At 34.1% G+C, this 14,367-nt stretch overlaps 1 protein-coding gene across 4 annotated transcripts in view; it reads left to right on the forward strand.

Moving 5' to 3' along the window:
• The window catches only part of LOC126769872 (neuroglian), a 36,359-nt gene that overhangs the window by 7,192 nt on the left and 14,800 nt on the right, over positions 1-14,367 (forward strand). For all 4 annotated transcript variants that reach the window (XR_007669430.1, XR_007669429.1, XM_050488836.1 and 1 more), the window contains exons 4-5: positions 10,892-11,509; positions 12,247-12,437. Coding sequence is in view for 2 of the 4 variants with exons in the window: in XM_050488836.1 (XP_050344793.1) it covers positions 10,892-11,509; positions 12,247-12,437 (809 nt within the window). In the remaining 2 variants the exon portion in view is untranslated. The remainder of the gene's footprint in view (positions 1-10,891; positions 11,510-12,246; positions 12,438-14,367) is intronic.

The raw sequence follows: 14,367 nt of genomic DNA on the forward strand, positions 1-14,367 counted from the left end.
TTCATATGGAAATAATGTCAATTGTAAGGACTAAATATTTTATTGTAAAATTATACTAATTGCTATTTCGATTGAAAATCGTCATTGCTTAGTTACTCGGAAATATTATTATTAGAAATAGCGGTCATTACCTTTTATGGAATCTTTAAAAAGTGTCCAAAGTAATTCTAATGGGTGGTTTATGGTTAAACATCACGAACACGGCGACCTCATTCGACGCAGGTCATATTCCGAGAAGTACTTGATGCAAAATCGTTATTTGGAATCGTTGAAGTATAAACATGCTCTATAAATTATACTCGTATTGGTTTTAAATGTTAGATTACGTTACTACCTAAAGTTCTATTATGGTACCAGTTTCAATAGCCATCTGTTTGCATATAACATAATATGATTTCCAAACGTTTCTCATTTATATGTACATTATTTTCTATTTAGGAATAGGGGCTTGTAAAGCAAATTGAATCTTTAAAAAAAAAAAGTAAAATTATTATCAATGCTACATTTCTTTAATTACATCTGTCCTGATCGAGATGGATAATACCGACGTGTAATCCTTCACCGCTCCTGTGAGAAATAGTTTTGATTGATTGTTAGAAAAATTCTTTCTATTTCATCTTACATAAACTTATATACTTCATTTTTTTTTATTAAATATTTATGATCGCATTATTTAAGCACAATTATAATGTATGTATTATTGTTTAATAGCTAATAGAATCCGTGTTAGATATCAAACAAAATAAACAATGTTATCTAAATTTTGTGTAGCTAGTACCACGGACCAGAGCAAGGTATTGAGAGCAGTAGGTCTAAACCTGAATACCGGCCACTTGCCAAGAGATTGCACGTTCGTGAACTTTACTATACGATATCGTATTTAGTTTCTCTGACACATTGAGATGTGAAAAATCAAACTATTGGTGTTATTATCTTTTTCATTTTGAATATGTCAATGGAAAAATTACGTTACCGAAATTTGATACATCTTACTATATATACTTGTAGTAGTTGTAGCACTTTTATATATAGGATTAACGTTTATATATATATATATATATATATATATATATATATATATATGTTAATAGAAATGTGTATGAGTGTAAAAATACAGCTTTTTTTTTTGTATATATTATATATTCTGTATGCGTTCTGTGGTTCTGAAACTCCTTAAGAATACCGTCCACCATATCAGATTTCTAGTAACTTCATAACGTTTATGACACTGGAGAGTTGTTCTATGAGAATAAACTCGAAATTCAGCGCATAACACGGTCGTGAAACGTCAAAAAGAGATATGAGAAATTGACACAACGAATCAAAAGACCGTACCAATGTATGTCGGTTTTTATAATTTCACAAACTAAATGCGAAGTGTTTTGTGTAATTGAATGTTCTCATAAAATACTGGCGATAGAAAACCGCTTGTCAAAATACCAACAAACTACGAACAAAATATGAACTTTCAAAATCGGTTAAGGCGTTTTGATTGCAATTGAAAACTTTATAAATGTTACATACTATATGTATATAAATACATACATAGTGCAATTAATTTGTTTTAAATTGTCATAAAATGTTTGTCAGCCACTCGATGACACGGTCACAATATCAGAAACGATAGAAGGATGACGAGAGCAGTGATGTCATAATACGAACATAACGGCCTTATGTTATAAAGGTCAGGGTGATATGACCCTATGCGTAAAATATTTGATTTCTGCGAGCCATAAACGTTTTCGAATTACATTACTGTATTGCTAAATTTAAATATAGAATGCATTTATGTAGATTACATAAAAGATTTGATTTTGTATCGATATTGCTTAACCTGCTTATTAAGCAATTTCGTTTACTTAACTGATATTACCGTAATTCCTTAACAACTAAACCTATAAAATAGTGAAATCGCATCAAAATCTATTGAGTTTTCTAGAAAATATAATATATCATTATATGTATACAATTTAAAAAGCTCTATATTCTTTTTAACTTTAAAAATATGTCTAAATGTTACCGCCAGAGATTTTTTATTAAATTATATTGTAACAGTTATAAAGCATACGTTACTAGTTTTCACCCGCGCCTTTGGCCACGTGTTAGGAGGGTAAAAAAGTAGCCAATGTCCTTCCTTTTTTAGCCATAAAACCTAAACATACCGACAGACAAGAGCTACTGTCGCATTTATAATATTAATATAGATATAGTGTTAGTATCTTCATAATAAATTTATAAGCCGAGATGGCCTAGTGGTAAGAACGCGTGAATCTTAACCGATGATCGTGGGTTCAAACCCGGGCAAGCACCACTGAATTTTCATGTGCTTAATTTGTGATTATAATTCATCTCGTGCTTGACGGTGAAGGAAAACATCGTGAGGAAACCTGCATGTGTCTAATTTCACTGAAATTCTGCCACATGTGTATTCCACCAACCCGCATTGGAGCAGCGTGGTGGAATAAGCTCCAAACCTTCTCCTCAAAAAGAGGTGCGGACGCCTTTAGCCCAGCAATGGGATATTCACTGGCTGTTAAGGTACGGTATCTTTATATATTTTTTATGCGGTAAAAATTTAACCAAAAAAAATACTTTAATATTTAAAATCATAAATTTAATCTTAAAAAGTTTATTAACTGATAACATTAATATTATCTGAATGTGGGAAATTGTAAGAAGTTGAAAGCTTAAATTTAATCGTGTGGTTTGGTCAAACGTTTGTCGGAAGTAGGTACGATGTTATTTTCACTCGGCAACTCTCATTACCGCCTGCATTGGGTTACGCTACAATTACTTTTCTAGAAATAGAAAGCCTTCGCAATGGTGGCTGTGATATTCATTATATATACTTTACACCCTAGTTTAGCATTATTTAATTAAAATGTAACTAAAAAAATACTTTTACTTTTGTAATTAATTTATTTTATATTACACGTGACGTTATTACGTAATTTTGTTTTATTTTATATAATTAATTAACTATACGGACCAGGTTTTATCTGCGTCCCTGTTTCATACGCGTTTAGAGTACTTGTTTTATATTGTACTAGAAGCTAGATCGGTCGAGAGTTACGGTTTTTCCTTCGGTTTTTATCGTTGTTTTATTATATTCCTCATAACATATCTAAACGGGCTGTCTAATGTAACGAATTTCTATATCAACCAGGAAATTATGATTAGCACGTTGCAAACATATATACTAATTTTTATTTTAGTTTTCTAAATTATATTCCGTAACAGCCTGTGAACGTCCCACTGCTGGGCTAAAGGCCTCCTCTCCCTTTTTTTAAGGAGAAGGTTTGGAACTTATTCCACTACGCTGCTCCAGTGCGGGTTTGTCGAATACACATGTGACAGAATTTCAGTGAAATTATACACATGCAGCTTTACTCACGATGTTTTTCCTCACCGTATAGCACGAGATGAATTATAATCACAAATTAAGCACATGAAAATTCAGTGGTGCTTGTCTGGTTTTGAACCCACGATCATCGGTTAAGATTCACGCGTTCTTATCACTGGCCATCTCGGCTTCGAATTTTATTATTAATATGGTATTTATTTATAATATATCTGTGAAATATGAATATATGAATAAACAATGTCCACTGTTGAAGATAAGTCACAGATACGTTAGTTCATTATTATGATTTTCATTATTGTAATTAGTTTAGTAGGTAATGATTATTTTTTGCAAACAATATTTCCATAAAAATAATAAGTAACTTGAAATATACTGTACTTATTACATTTTCATTCCACATATGTGCATTTGTAGCTCCATAACTTCTCATGGGGCGGATATGTTAATAGTATCGACTCACTCATACTGTCCAAGTCAAGTCCAAGTCTCTTAAAGTTAGTTGTGTAATATCGAAGTATTGTTGTCCTCCTGACCGCTCTTGGCCACGGCGGCCAATCTAAAGAGCAAACTGTGCAGACATTATTGTGCACAAGTATGTGCGCAAATACACACTATTTCTTTGCCTCATAATCCGATGGGAGGGCGAATCCGAGACGACTTCACGTGCTTTCCGAGGCTCGGAAGAGTGTCACTACTGTCTAGTGATACACTTCTGAGGCAGTAAATATAATAAAAATGTTTAAGAATATTGAATACGTTGATATTCCAAATTAATGTCGATAATGTTAAAAAGGTGGAAAAAGGAGCTAGCGATTCTGATAAATTAAAATTTATGAGTACGAAGAATGAATGTCTTCAAAAAAAAACCTTTCAAGGAGTGCGCGATGCAAGTTCTATACATCGCGGTAAGCGCTTTCATACCGCGCCATATTACTTAAGAGCATCCCCAGCTCCTGGGGGATTACGACTAGGGAAGGCTTGAATTTCACATACGGAAAACATAAAAGTATCGTCATCCTTCGATCTTAGCGTGCTATAAAGCTATACGGTGACAACTGGTAGCTTTGAAATAGCGTGACATATATGGTCACTTTTAAGAGTTATTGTCGGTTGAAATGTATTTATATTCGGTTGTAATACGGTTATTATTGTTATTACGGTTTTATTGTATTATTATCAACGTAATCCGTATCCGTAACAGCCTGTGAATGTCCCACTGCTGGGCTAAAGGCCTCCTTTCCATTTTTGAGGAGAAGGTTTGGAGCTTATTCTACCAAGCTACTCCAGTGCGGGTTGGTAGAATACACATGTGGCAGAATTTCAATGAAATTAGACACATGCAGGTTTCCTCACGATGTTTTCTTTCACCGTCAAGCACGAGATGAATTATAAACACAAATTAAGCACATGAAAATTCAGTGGTGCTTGCCGGGGTTTGAACCCACGATCATCGGTTAAGATTCACGCGTTTTAACCACTAGGCCATCTCGGCTCATGTAGACAACACTAGTAGACGACCTAACTGGAGTGCAGCCCTTAGAGCCAGCCACAACCATAAGAATCCAGTGCAACCGAGAAATAAGTGAAACGTAAACAGAATTTAATCCTCTTATTCGCTAAATCACTTCCCGGTAACAGGATCCACGCTCATATACGATCCGGTCATTACACCCTGTCTTATTGAATTTTTATTTCCGTGGACACCTAAAGTCGATCTAATGCAAATGTTCATTGAATACAATAGGCCTGTGTTTATGTACAGTTATAATTATATAATAATTAAATAAAATAATATATTTTTTTAAATATTTTAATGCACAAGAGTGTGCGTAAACACAGGTGCACTCATGATCCGATGGGACGGTTAATCCGACGTGACCGGAAAGAGTTCAAGTACAGGAACGATGGCTTTACGCGTTTTCCGAGGCATGGGAGTGTACGCACTTCCAACAGACTCCGGGCTGCTACTGAGAATTTTTCGCATTTACATGGGCATTTGCTTTCTTTTATATTTAACTAGATTTGTATATTATAATATAGTCTAGTACAGATTGAAAAAATATTGGGGTTTATCATAATATTTTTTCAATAATAAACAATGATATTTTATATACTATCGTTTGACATGTTTTTATGCCTTAAACTAAACATACAAAAGATTACATAGCACTATTTGATACTTATATTATTCGTAAATCGAATTTTAAAATACCACGATGTTAATAGCTTGTATCTGACCAAGAGCGGGGCGATGACCTCATCTAATAAATAATCCGATTAACAAAATTGGTAGTTTCGAGCCGATGTAGCTCGGTCTCTAACACAAAATGTGAAGTTTTGCATTTATTGCTCTCATCCTTAGAGTAGAGGCCTTGTTATATATGCAATATAAACTTGTTAATCTTGTAAATCGACGGTCTATACATTCTCATTATAGTTATACTCTTCCGTTATATTTTATATATTTCCTTTTTAGGCAGATATATTTCAATCTTCTAAACTAAACCGGTAGTAGAAGTAATAAGCTTGTGCGTATGTATGGCTTGATAACTTCAAAATTAATATTTTATATATTAATTTTAGTTTTTATTTATATACAGTGGTTTCTCTGAATGAAATAAATCATCAATTAATAGACGAGTAGACGGACGCGAATGTTACGACGCTCGTTATGTCACTTCCAAGATTCGCAGCGGGTGACAAAGTGGTCATATCCTGCACCTTTACTCCGATTGCATCGCACAATGCATTGCTATGTGACCTAGGCGAAGGACGCCTATCTATTCATGTGATGCGTGTCACTTTGTTCTAATAAAAATGGTATCGATAATTTAAAAAAAAAAAACGTAATCCTCGTAAAATTTCAAAATATTACAATTGATTTAATCTCACGTGTTAAGAAAAATGCTATAAGCAAATCAGAATATAACTATAATAATACATAAATGCTTATTTACTTGAAAGAAAGACGACGAACGTAAGACGTGCACACTTATATACACATAACAATATCTGAAACGCTGATCAATGTTGAATTAACTAATTGTAAGTGTAACGTAATTAATATATTATATACATTTTAATTTGTCGATAGCAGCCGATGACGCAATAGGCGACAATTAGCGTTCAGTATATAGTCGAAGATATATAATCTATATATATATAGGTCAGTATATAATCTGATTTCGACAAGAGTTTTAAAAACTGATTGATGGTATCTAAGTTCATCCAATTTAATTTAATATAATTTCCTTTGTTACTTTAATAAGTACACGATTTCTCTAACGTATAATACGTTTAATATACTATGTATTCTAATACATTATGATTCAAAGTGAAATCGTTATGTGAACAATAAAAATAAAACAAATAAGTATTAAAAACGGAAATAAATTATTTACTATCTATGTAAAGCCCTTACCCATAACCCATAACGGGTCAGTGGGTCACGTAGAAACATACATTAGTAAATTAAACATCGCGTCGACTGTTGCGAATGTGACTCGAATAGCTAATTTCACTTTGTAATGATAGCTAGGCGTGACTAGACTGGAACACGTCACGGATTATAACATTAAAGTAGCAGATCTTCTCGGTATTTTGCAAAAAAAAATAGTCGAAAACTAGATTGCTTGTAAAAATATTGATCTTTACTTGATCTATTTATCGGATAATCGCATAATGGATAAGATTTTCAGTAAGTAAGGTTAGTATGAGCTGTTTGTAAATAGCAGCGCAGGTTATATACCATACATTACTAACTAACGCTTTACACTTATTCTACAGTAACATATTGTGCTTTATACAGCTATGTGAATTATAAGCGAACATGTGTAAACCGTAACCGTAACAGCCTGTGAATGTGCCACTGCTGGGCTAAAGGCTTCCTCTCCCTTTTTGAGGAGAAGGTTTAGAGCTTATTCCACCACGCTCCTCCAATGCGGGTTGGTGGAATACACATGTGGCAGAATTTCAGTGAAATTAGACACATGCAGGTTTCCTCACGATGTTTTCCTTCACCGTAAAGCACGAGATTAATTATAATCACAAATTAAGCCCATGAAAATTCAGTGGTGCTCGCCCGGGTTTGAACCCACGATCATCGGTCAAGATTCACGCGTTCCTACCACTGGGCCATCTCGACTCTATATATGTGTAAACAGGCACAGTAAAATATATAAAACCTTAGATAGGGAAATATATAAGTCTGATGTATTTTAAAATATCCATATGTTTAGGGATGTACAATCAGCCAATTGTTATTTTTTGTAGAAGAAATGCAAATAGGAGAATAGACTACATAAATGTAAGTGATAATCACCGCCCGTAGACAAAGGTAATATGATAAATATTAACTAGTAAATTGGCAATTTACATTGGATAACTCATCCTTCAAACCTGAACACAGTCATACAAAGTATTATTATAATCAATCAATTTGTGTTTCCTTCACTATCAATTATGAGTAAATCAAACCACACACACACATGTATAAATAAATGAATGATTTCATTGTATCTACATGTATTCAATCATTTGCGATTAATGTAAATTAGCGGCATTCTTAGCGTATGCACGCATACACATGCATATTAATATATATATAAATTTAGATGAATAAATTCTCGCACGGTTTTTTTTTTTAATCTTGTTGGATATAAGGCTCTGACAGTATAGGGTTAAGTATGAAATCTAAGAAGTATGTTAAGTGTAAAAAAGCTCTTACGGCGTGTCGTGCCCTACTTCCTTTATACATTGAACATATTGTACAAATACAAAGAGTTCTATTTGTGCACACACTTTAGTACAATATATTATTAGTAATCAAAACAGAAAATAATAAATATTGTTAATAATATTCGTATTTCTCTTGTGTATATATAATTATTGTTTTCTATATAAAACTGTAAATACAAAATTACGATATAATTAAATAAAACTACGCAGCTGTTGCGTTAGATAGTACGAGCTTTCTCCCATAAAATGTATTGTTAATTACAAAGCTGGTTAGCTTTTATATAGCTCTATAAATACGCTTATCTCAGGGACTACAACTTTGATTTGAACAAAGGCCTACGACCCTAAGGAGCAGAACATTAAAGTCACTCGTAACATCAAGAAATCTTGTAAAAATATTTAATTAACAAGATACACTCGGTTATATATATACGACAAATATCCGATGTGTTTGTTTATGTGCTTCTTTTGTTCTTCATGTTCTTCATGTATTACTACCGCGCAATTAATGAAAAATGCTTGTAAATGATAACTAAATTAATTCTGAGAACTTTTATTTAATGTAATAATAATAGGAGACTACTCAATTGTATTTTGTATACTGTATAAAATCCCTATGCCCAATGTCTGATTTTTACCCTTCGTTACACTATAGTTCGGTAAAAATACATTCAAAAGATCTGACATAAGAATTAATGATTCGGAAGATCATTTGAAGAATCATCAGAGAGCATGATGACGATGGCTCCTTGATTCAAGTGTCCCATCTTCATCGTTGGGTTCCCCTCGCCTAGAACATATTTGCACACACTCGGCTGTAACGAGTTCGGTTGAGTGGAAGGCAATTCGAATTCGTATGAGAGGGCGGAGTTCCCGTCGTGATTGTCTCCTATACGTCTTCCTATAGTTCAAATACTTTAACGACACGTATCATCGAAATACACATCATTAAGTTGTATCCGTGATGTTTACTTGGTCTATACGTAAACAATAAATATATTTACAACATTATAGATAATATTATTTATACAATATACCTATCGCGTTATCTCCGCGATATAGTTTAAAAAAATACAAATAGACCAAATTTTTTTATTAAATAGTATTTTCATTTTTACTGTATCGTGATTGTACATGTCATTTATATAAGTCCACGTATTTGTATAAACTATATTTGATATGAGTTCATGAGCTCGTTACAGGGTATATTTTGTATCATCTGTCTTTTCATTCGTTTTGTCCGTGTTCATTAGTTATCCTTTATGTTTTAATTTTGTTCCAGTAGTAATGTTCCATATGTGAATTGTCTTTGTGGACAGTGTGGTAATTGTTTGAAAATTCGCTCGTTAAATCCCTCGTTAGTAGAGCTTTATAAAGCAATTATTTAAATGTGTTACTCTCTAAAAACTTTGTGACATATATATACTGAAAACATAGTGTATATTACTGAGTTCATAATAGGTGCTCCAAACTCTTGACAAATGAACCTCCAGATCTGGGACACAATAGTTATTACATAATCAATAGATGCTTTGTGGCTTTATGCAGAATCGAACTACGTCTGACTCAATCTAAATTATTGAAATGGATTTGAAAATTTAATTATACTATTGGTTTCCTAAATTGCAAGCTGGTTTCGCGACTTAAGATGTTTTTTTAAGAATTTCCCGTTATAAGGAAATTACTAACATTCCTATTTACCCCTCCAATTAAGCGTAAGCTTGTGTTAGGATTGGGGACGCTAATAGCCCAAGGGCTCACGATCTAACTTGCGACTTTTACATTGCCTGGTAAACAATTGTTCTATTGACGCTTAACTTTAACTTTTAGTATTCGTGGGTTACAATCTTGCAAGAGTTTTAAACGTTGGTTTGATGTATCTACATCAAACCAATTTATCTGTGCATGCATTTTTGGCGGAGCTTGATATTATTTTTTATTGATATAGAAAAATGATAATTTTGGACCTTGAACCGAAGTAATGTTATCAAATTTTAAAACAAAAGTGAAGCTCTCTGCGTCCATATGCGGGTTAGGAGTAAGTTCGTTCCGCGAACATTATGAATCCTAATAAATTATTCATGAGTCAGTCGTTCTGACTCAACGTAGCCATCTCAAGGAGCAGACATCGGAAATATTATGTCACCGTTAATAACGTCATATTTACTTAAATTATATTATATATTATAAAGATTATAACAATATATATTCGACAAACTATTTAAATATTATGAAGATATGTTTAAAGGTGAAATACTGTAAGTTTTATTAATATGTTCTGGAAAACAACTTGGGCCTATCTTTTGATTTCACTTGAAAAAAATTTAGTTCTTTGAAATACTGATTTTCTCTTTCGTTGTGCGAAATCGAGAACAATGTATACAATTAATTAATCACGAAAATATTATTTGCAACTGTGAAAAGTATTGAAAAATAATTCAGGAAATCCAACATATTGTTCTGGTAGTCCTTTGTTGTCGGTTATTGACATTTCAATGCTTTACCAACGTTCGAATATTATGACATCGTTCACAAGAAATAACTATCAATATTTTATAGTAGCAAATTTTTATGTAAATATATAAAATATTAAACAATATTGTTGTTATACACAGCTAAACATAATATTATTATACATTTACTATTTTAGCACCATTGTTTATTGTAAAATATTGTGGGAGTAAGATTCGTTTCGAACGTGCAAAAACTCTGTCATGGCTAATTATAATAAATCGACAGTTACTCGTTTCATGATTACATCATACTTAACCGGTTATTTTTGTCCAACAGGTATAGGTGGATCAAGAACGGCAAGCCCTTTGAATATACGAGCTACGACAATCGAATCTCCCAGCAACCAGGTCGTGGTACGCTGGTCGTTAGTAAACCGCGCGACGAGGATCTCGGCCAGTACCAATGTTTCGCTTACAACGAATGGGGAACAGCCACCTCGAATTCGGTGTATGTGAGGAAAGCGGAGCTCAACTCCTTCAAAGAGACCGATGGCCCGCAACAAACAATCACTGCTCAGGAAGGGCATCCATTCAATCTTACTTGCGCGCCTCCTGATGGTCATCCAAGTCCAAATGTGTACTGGATGTTGCAAGGCGAACAAGGGCAGCTCAAGACGATAAACAATTCGCGTATGACATTAGATCCTGAAGGAAACCTGTGGTTCTCGAACGTAACACGGTTCGACGCGAGCGTTGACTACGCCTATACGTGTGCCGCAAAATCGGTATTCAGAAACGAGTATAAGTTAGGCAACAAAGTGTACTTGCAAGTTGAACAAACTGGTATATCTCCGACAGCGAACAAGTATCCTCCTGTCAGACAATATACGACCAGAAGAGTGGAGAAAGCATGGCGAGGCAAGAAAGTGGAGCTGTATTGCATTTATGGCGGGACGTAAGTATTCAAACAATTAAAGTGACAAATAGGATGCTTTCATCTATAAAATATACGACACGGAGACCCGCATGATATTTATTCAGTTAACAAACTGGATCTTGTTCTGTCGTAGTAACAATGTTATAACGCTTGAACTACTTTAGAAAATCAGGGTAATGACTTTATAATGCATTTTTCAACCATACTTGGCTTTATAAGGGAAGGCGTGTGCCAAATAGGTCGCCTTTCGACTTGCCCGTGTCCTTAGATTGAGAATTTTAATACGCCTCGTAACTATCAACATATATTAATGAATCACGTAAGTTAATGGCGCCGACCATTGTACATGTGTCATTAGTGACTGTGATTTTATTTTTAACACAATATATCATACATGTTCCTGTGAACTATTAGAACCTTGGATAACAGCAATCTGGAACATGTCCTATTACTGAATTCAATGATGATTTATCGTCCATTGTTATTTGTGGTGTTTTATCATTGTCGGCTATAAATACCGTTTGCTGAATAATAGTGTTTATAAAATAAAAACACTGTTTACAAGTATAAAATAAATATGTTATTTTTATCGAATTTATATTAAATAGATGCACTTTTTTTTTGTTTATTTATGAAACAATATTTATGGCTTTCTTCGCGCCCACTGTTGCACCTTTAGACAAATATTTATAAACTGTAATTACATTCAAGATATATTTGCTACGGGCAAAAATTTTACCAATTATCACCAACAGGCCGTTGCCTCAAGTGGTTTGGAAGAAAGAAGGACGGACGATACTATCTTCACAGCGGATAACTCAAGACAATTATGGAAAAACTTTAGTAATTAAACGAGCTGGTTACGAAGATCAGGGAACGTATACATGCGAAGTCAGCAACGGCGTTGGTACTGCCCAGACGTACTCCATACAGTTGAACGTTGAAGGTAAGTTGAACTAGACCAGACTTGAAATATGAATTTGAGACTCTGTTTCGATTTTTTCCATATTTTTTTTCTCGGCTCAAAATACTTAATACAAATTAAACACGACGTTACAGACGGCATAGAAAACCGTTCATGAGGAATTATTTCCGAGCTTCGTAAATAAAAAAAATATATTCTTTGGCTTTACGAGAGAAACTTTGGAACCCAAGCGAGCCTGAACGAGTGCCCTCACCCTTACCATTTCCCTTGCCTTATGAATATCGCAACCGGGTTATTTATTTCGCGAAGAGCGCTTTCATGTTGCCCAGCTGACGACTCGGGCGTATACACGAGCATCGTTATACCGGCTAGTCTATTTATAGGATCATAATATAGTCTGATTACGCCCAGCATACAAATGAAAGGGCGAACTTTGCTCATATATTTTGAACTGTTGGATAATTTCATCAAGCGATTTCACAATTAACCTTACTTGTATGAAAAACTTAAATGTTAAAATATATATTATTTGGTATGAGACGACTTAATGGCAACGAAGAGTTATGCTTGCTCTAATTCTATATCATAAAACGCCTCCAGCGCAAGCGTAATTTAGTTGTAATGATGGTCCGGAAGTGCGACTCTAAAGCGTCCAATTGAGGCGAGGTTCGTCGTTGTCCTTATAAGGGTGCAATATTTCGGACAATGGACCGTTTCGCATTTTTGTACATGCAAATAAAGGCGTCCTGGAGCGCGTTTTATGATCTAATAAGCCTACGGAATATTTGATGAGAATTTATAAACGTCACAAATACCAGAACGATTTCTAAAAAATTCTTCATCGGAGCAAATCTAAACTCGTGTTAGTATTTTCAAAAATAATATGTATGACTTGCAATGCAATAGGGCTTCATCAAATGTCTCAGAATCAAACTCGGCTAACTAAACAATTCGATTGAAATCCCAATAAACCCTGACCGCAGTTCGAAAGATAATCTCCGATCGTAACCAGCAAAGCGATCGCATAATCTCGTTACACAAATTGTTTAGTACATTGCTGTTACGCGTCACTACGCTGGAGTAATTGTGTCACGCGAATAACTCGGCAATGCACGCGACAATTGAGGGATTACTTCTAAGTGTTACGTATGCGATATATAAACATCCCTGGATTAACGCATACTTACATAAATTTAAAAAAAGGTTTATGAAGAAGTATTCGATCATTTTAGTATAAAGCTATCGTGTGTTTAATCGGTGTTTATAATATACGTATATTCGTTTGTATATTTCGTGCTAGATGCTGCAAGGTCCATAATGTGTTAGATGTTATCCTACGTCGTGTGTATCTGCCACCTGGAGGTGAAATATGGTCCAAACCCTCAATTAAGAGAGATCTTTGCCCAGCATAATCTTGGGATTTTTAAATAACTGAGCGAACGATGGATATTAATTAAACGTAACGAGTGAGATTAATTTGTATGAAACATCGTATTTACACTTGAAAGGTCTATTTTTGCTTGATTTTCTTTAAGTGTTTACAGATGGGGGAAAATAATTAAGGAAAAAAAAAAGTTTCAACATGAAGGTGTCACCGGCATTGTTTAGGGCTACAGTCGCATGCATTGCTTTAATCACGCGATCACGTTCTGCTCGCGAGGGGCTGGAGTAGTAACAATGGCTTTATTTGAACATTTGAGCCTTAAAAGTTGTAGAAACAAAGGGAAAATGCATACGGTACCAGGAAAGCGTATTATGCCAAACGGTGGTAGGATAAAAACCGTAGTATTTATGACATGATGTATGTAATGCGTTCTTTCCCCTCAAAATAACTTAAATCCCATTCGTTATATCGATACAAAATTTACCCTCCGGTAGGGGATTACAAATCCCGAATATAATAGTACCTAAACTTGAAGCTTTGAAAAAGATGAAACATCGATATACTTAA

The sequence above is a fragment of the Nymphalis io genome, chromosome 1 (assembly GCF_905147045.1).
Source record: "Nymphalis io chromosome 1, ilAglIoxx1.1, whole genome shotgun sequence".
Classification (NCBI taxonomy): domain Eukaryota; kingdom Metazoa; phylum Arthropoda; class Insecta; order Lepidoptera; family Nymphalidae; genus Nymphalis; species Nymphalis io.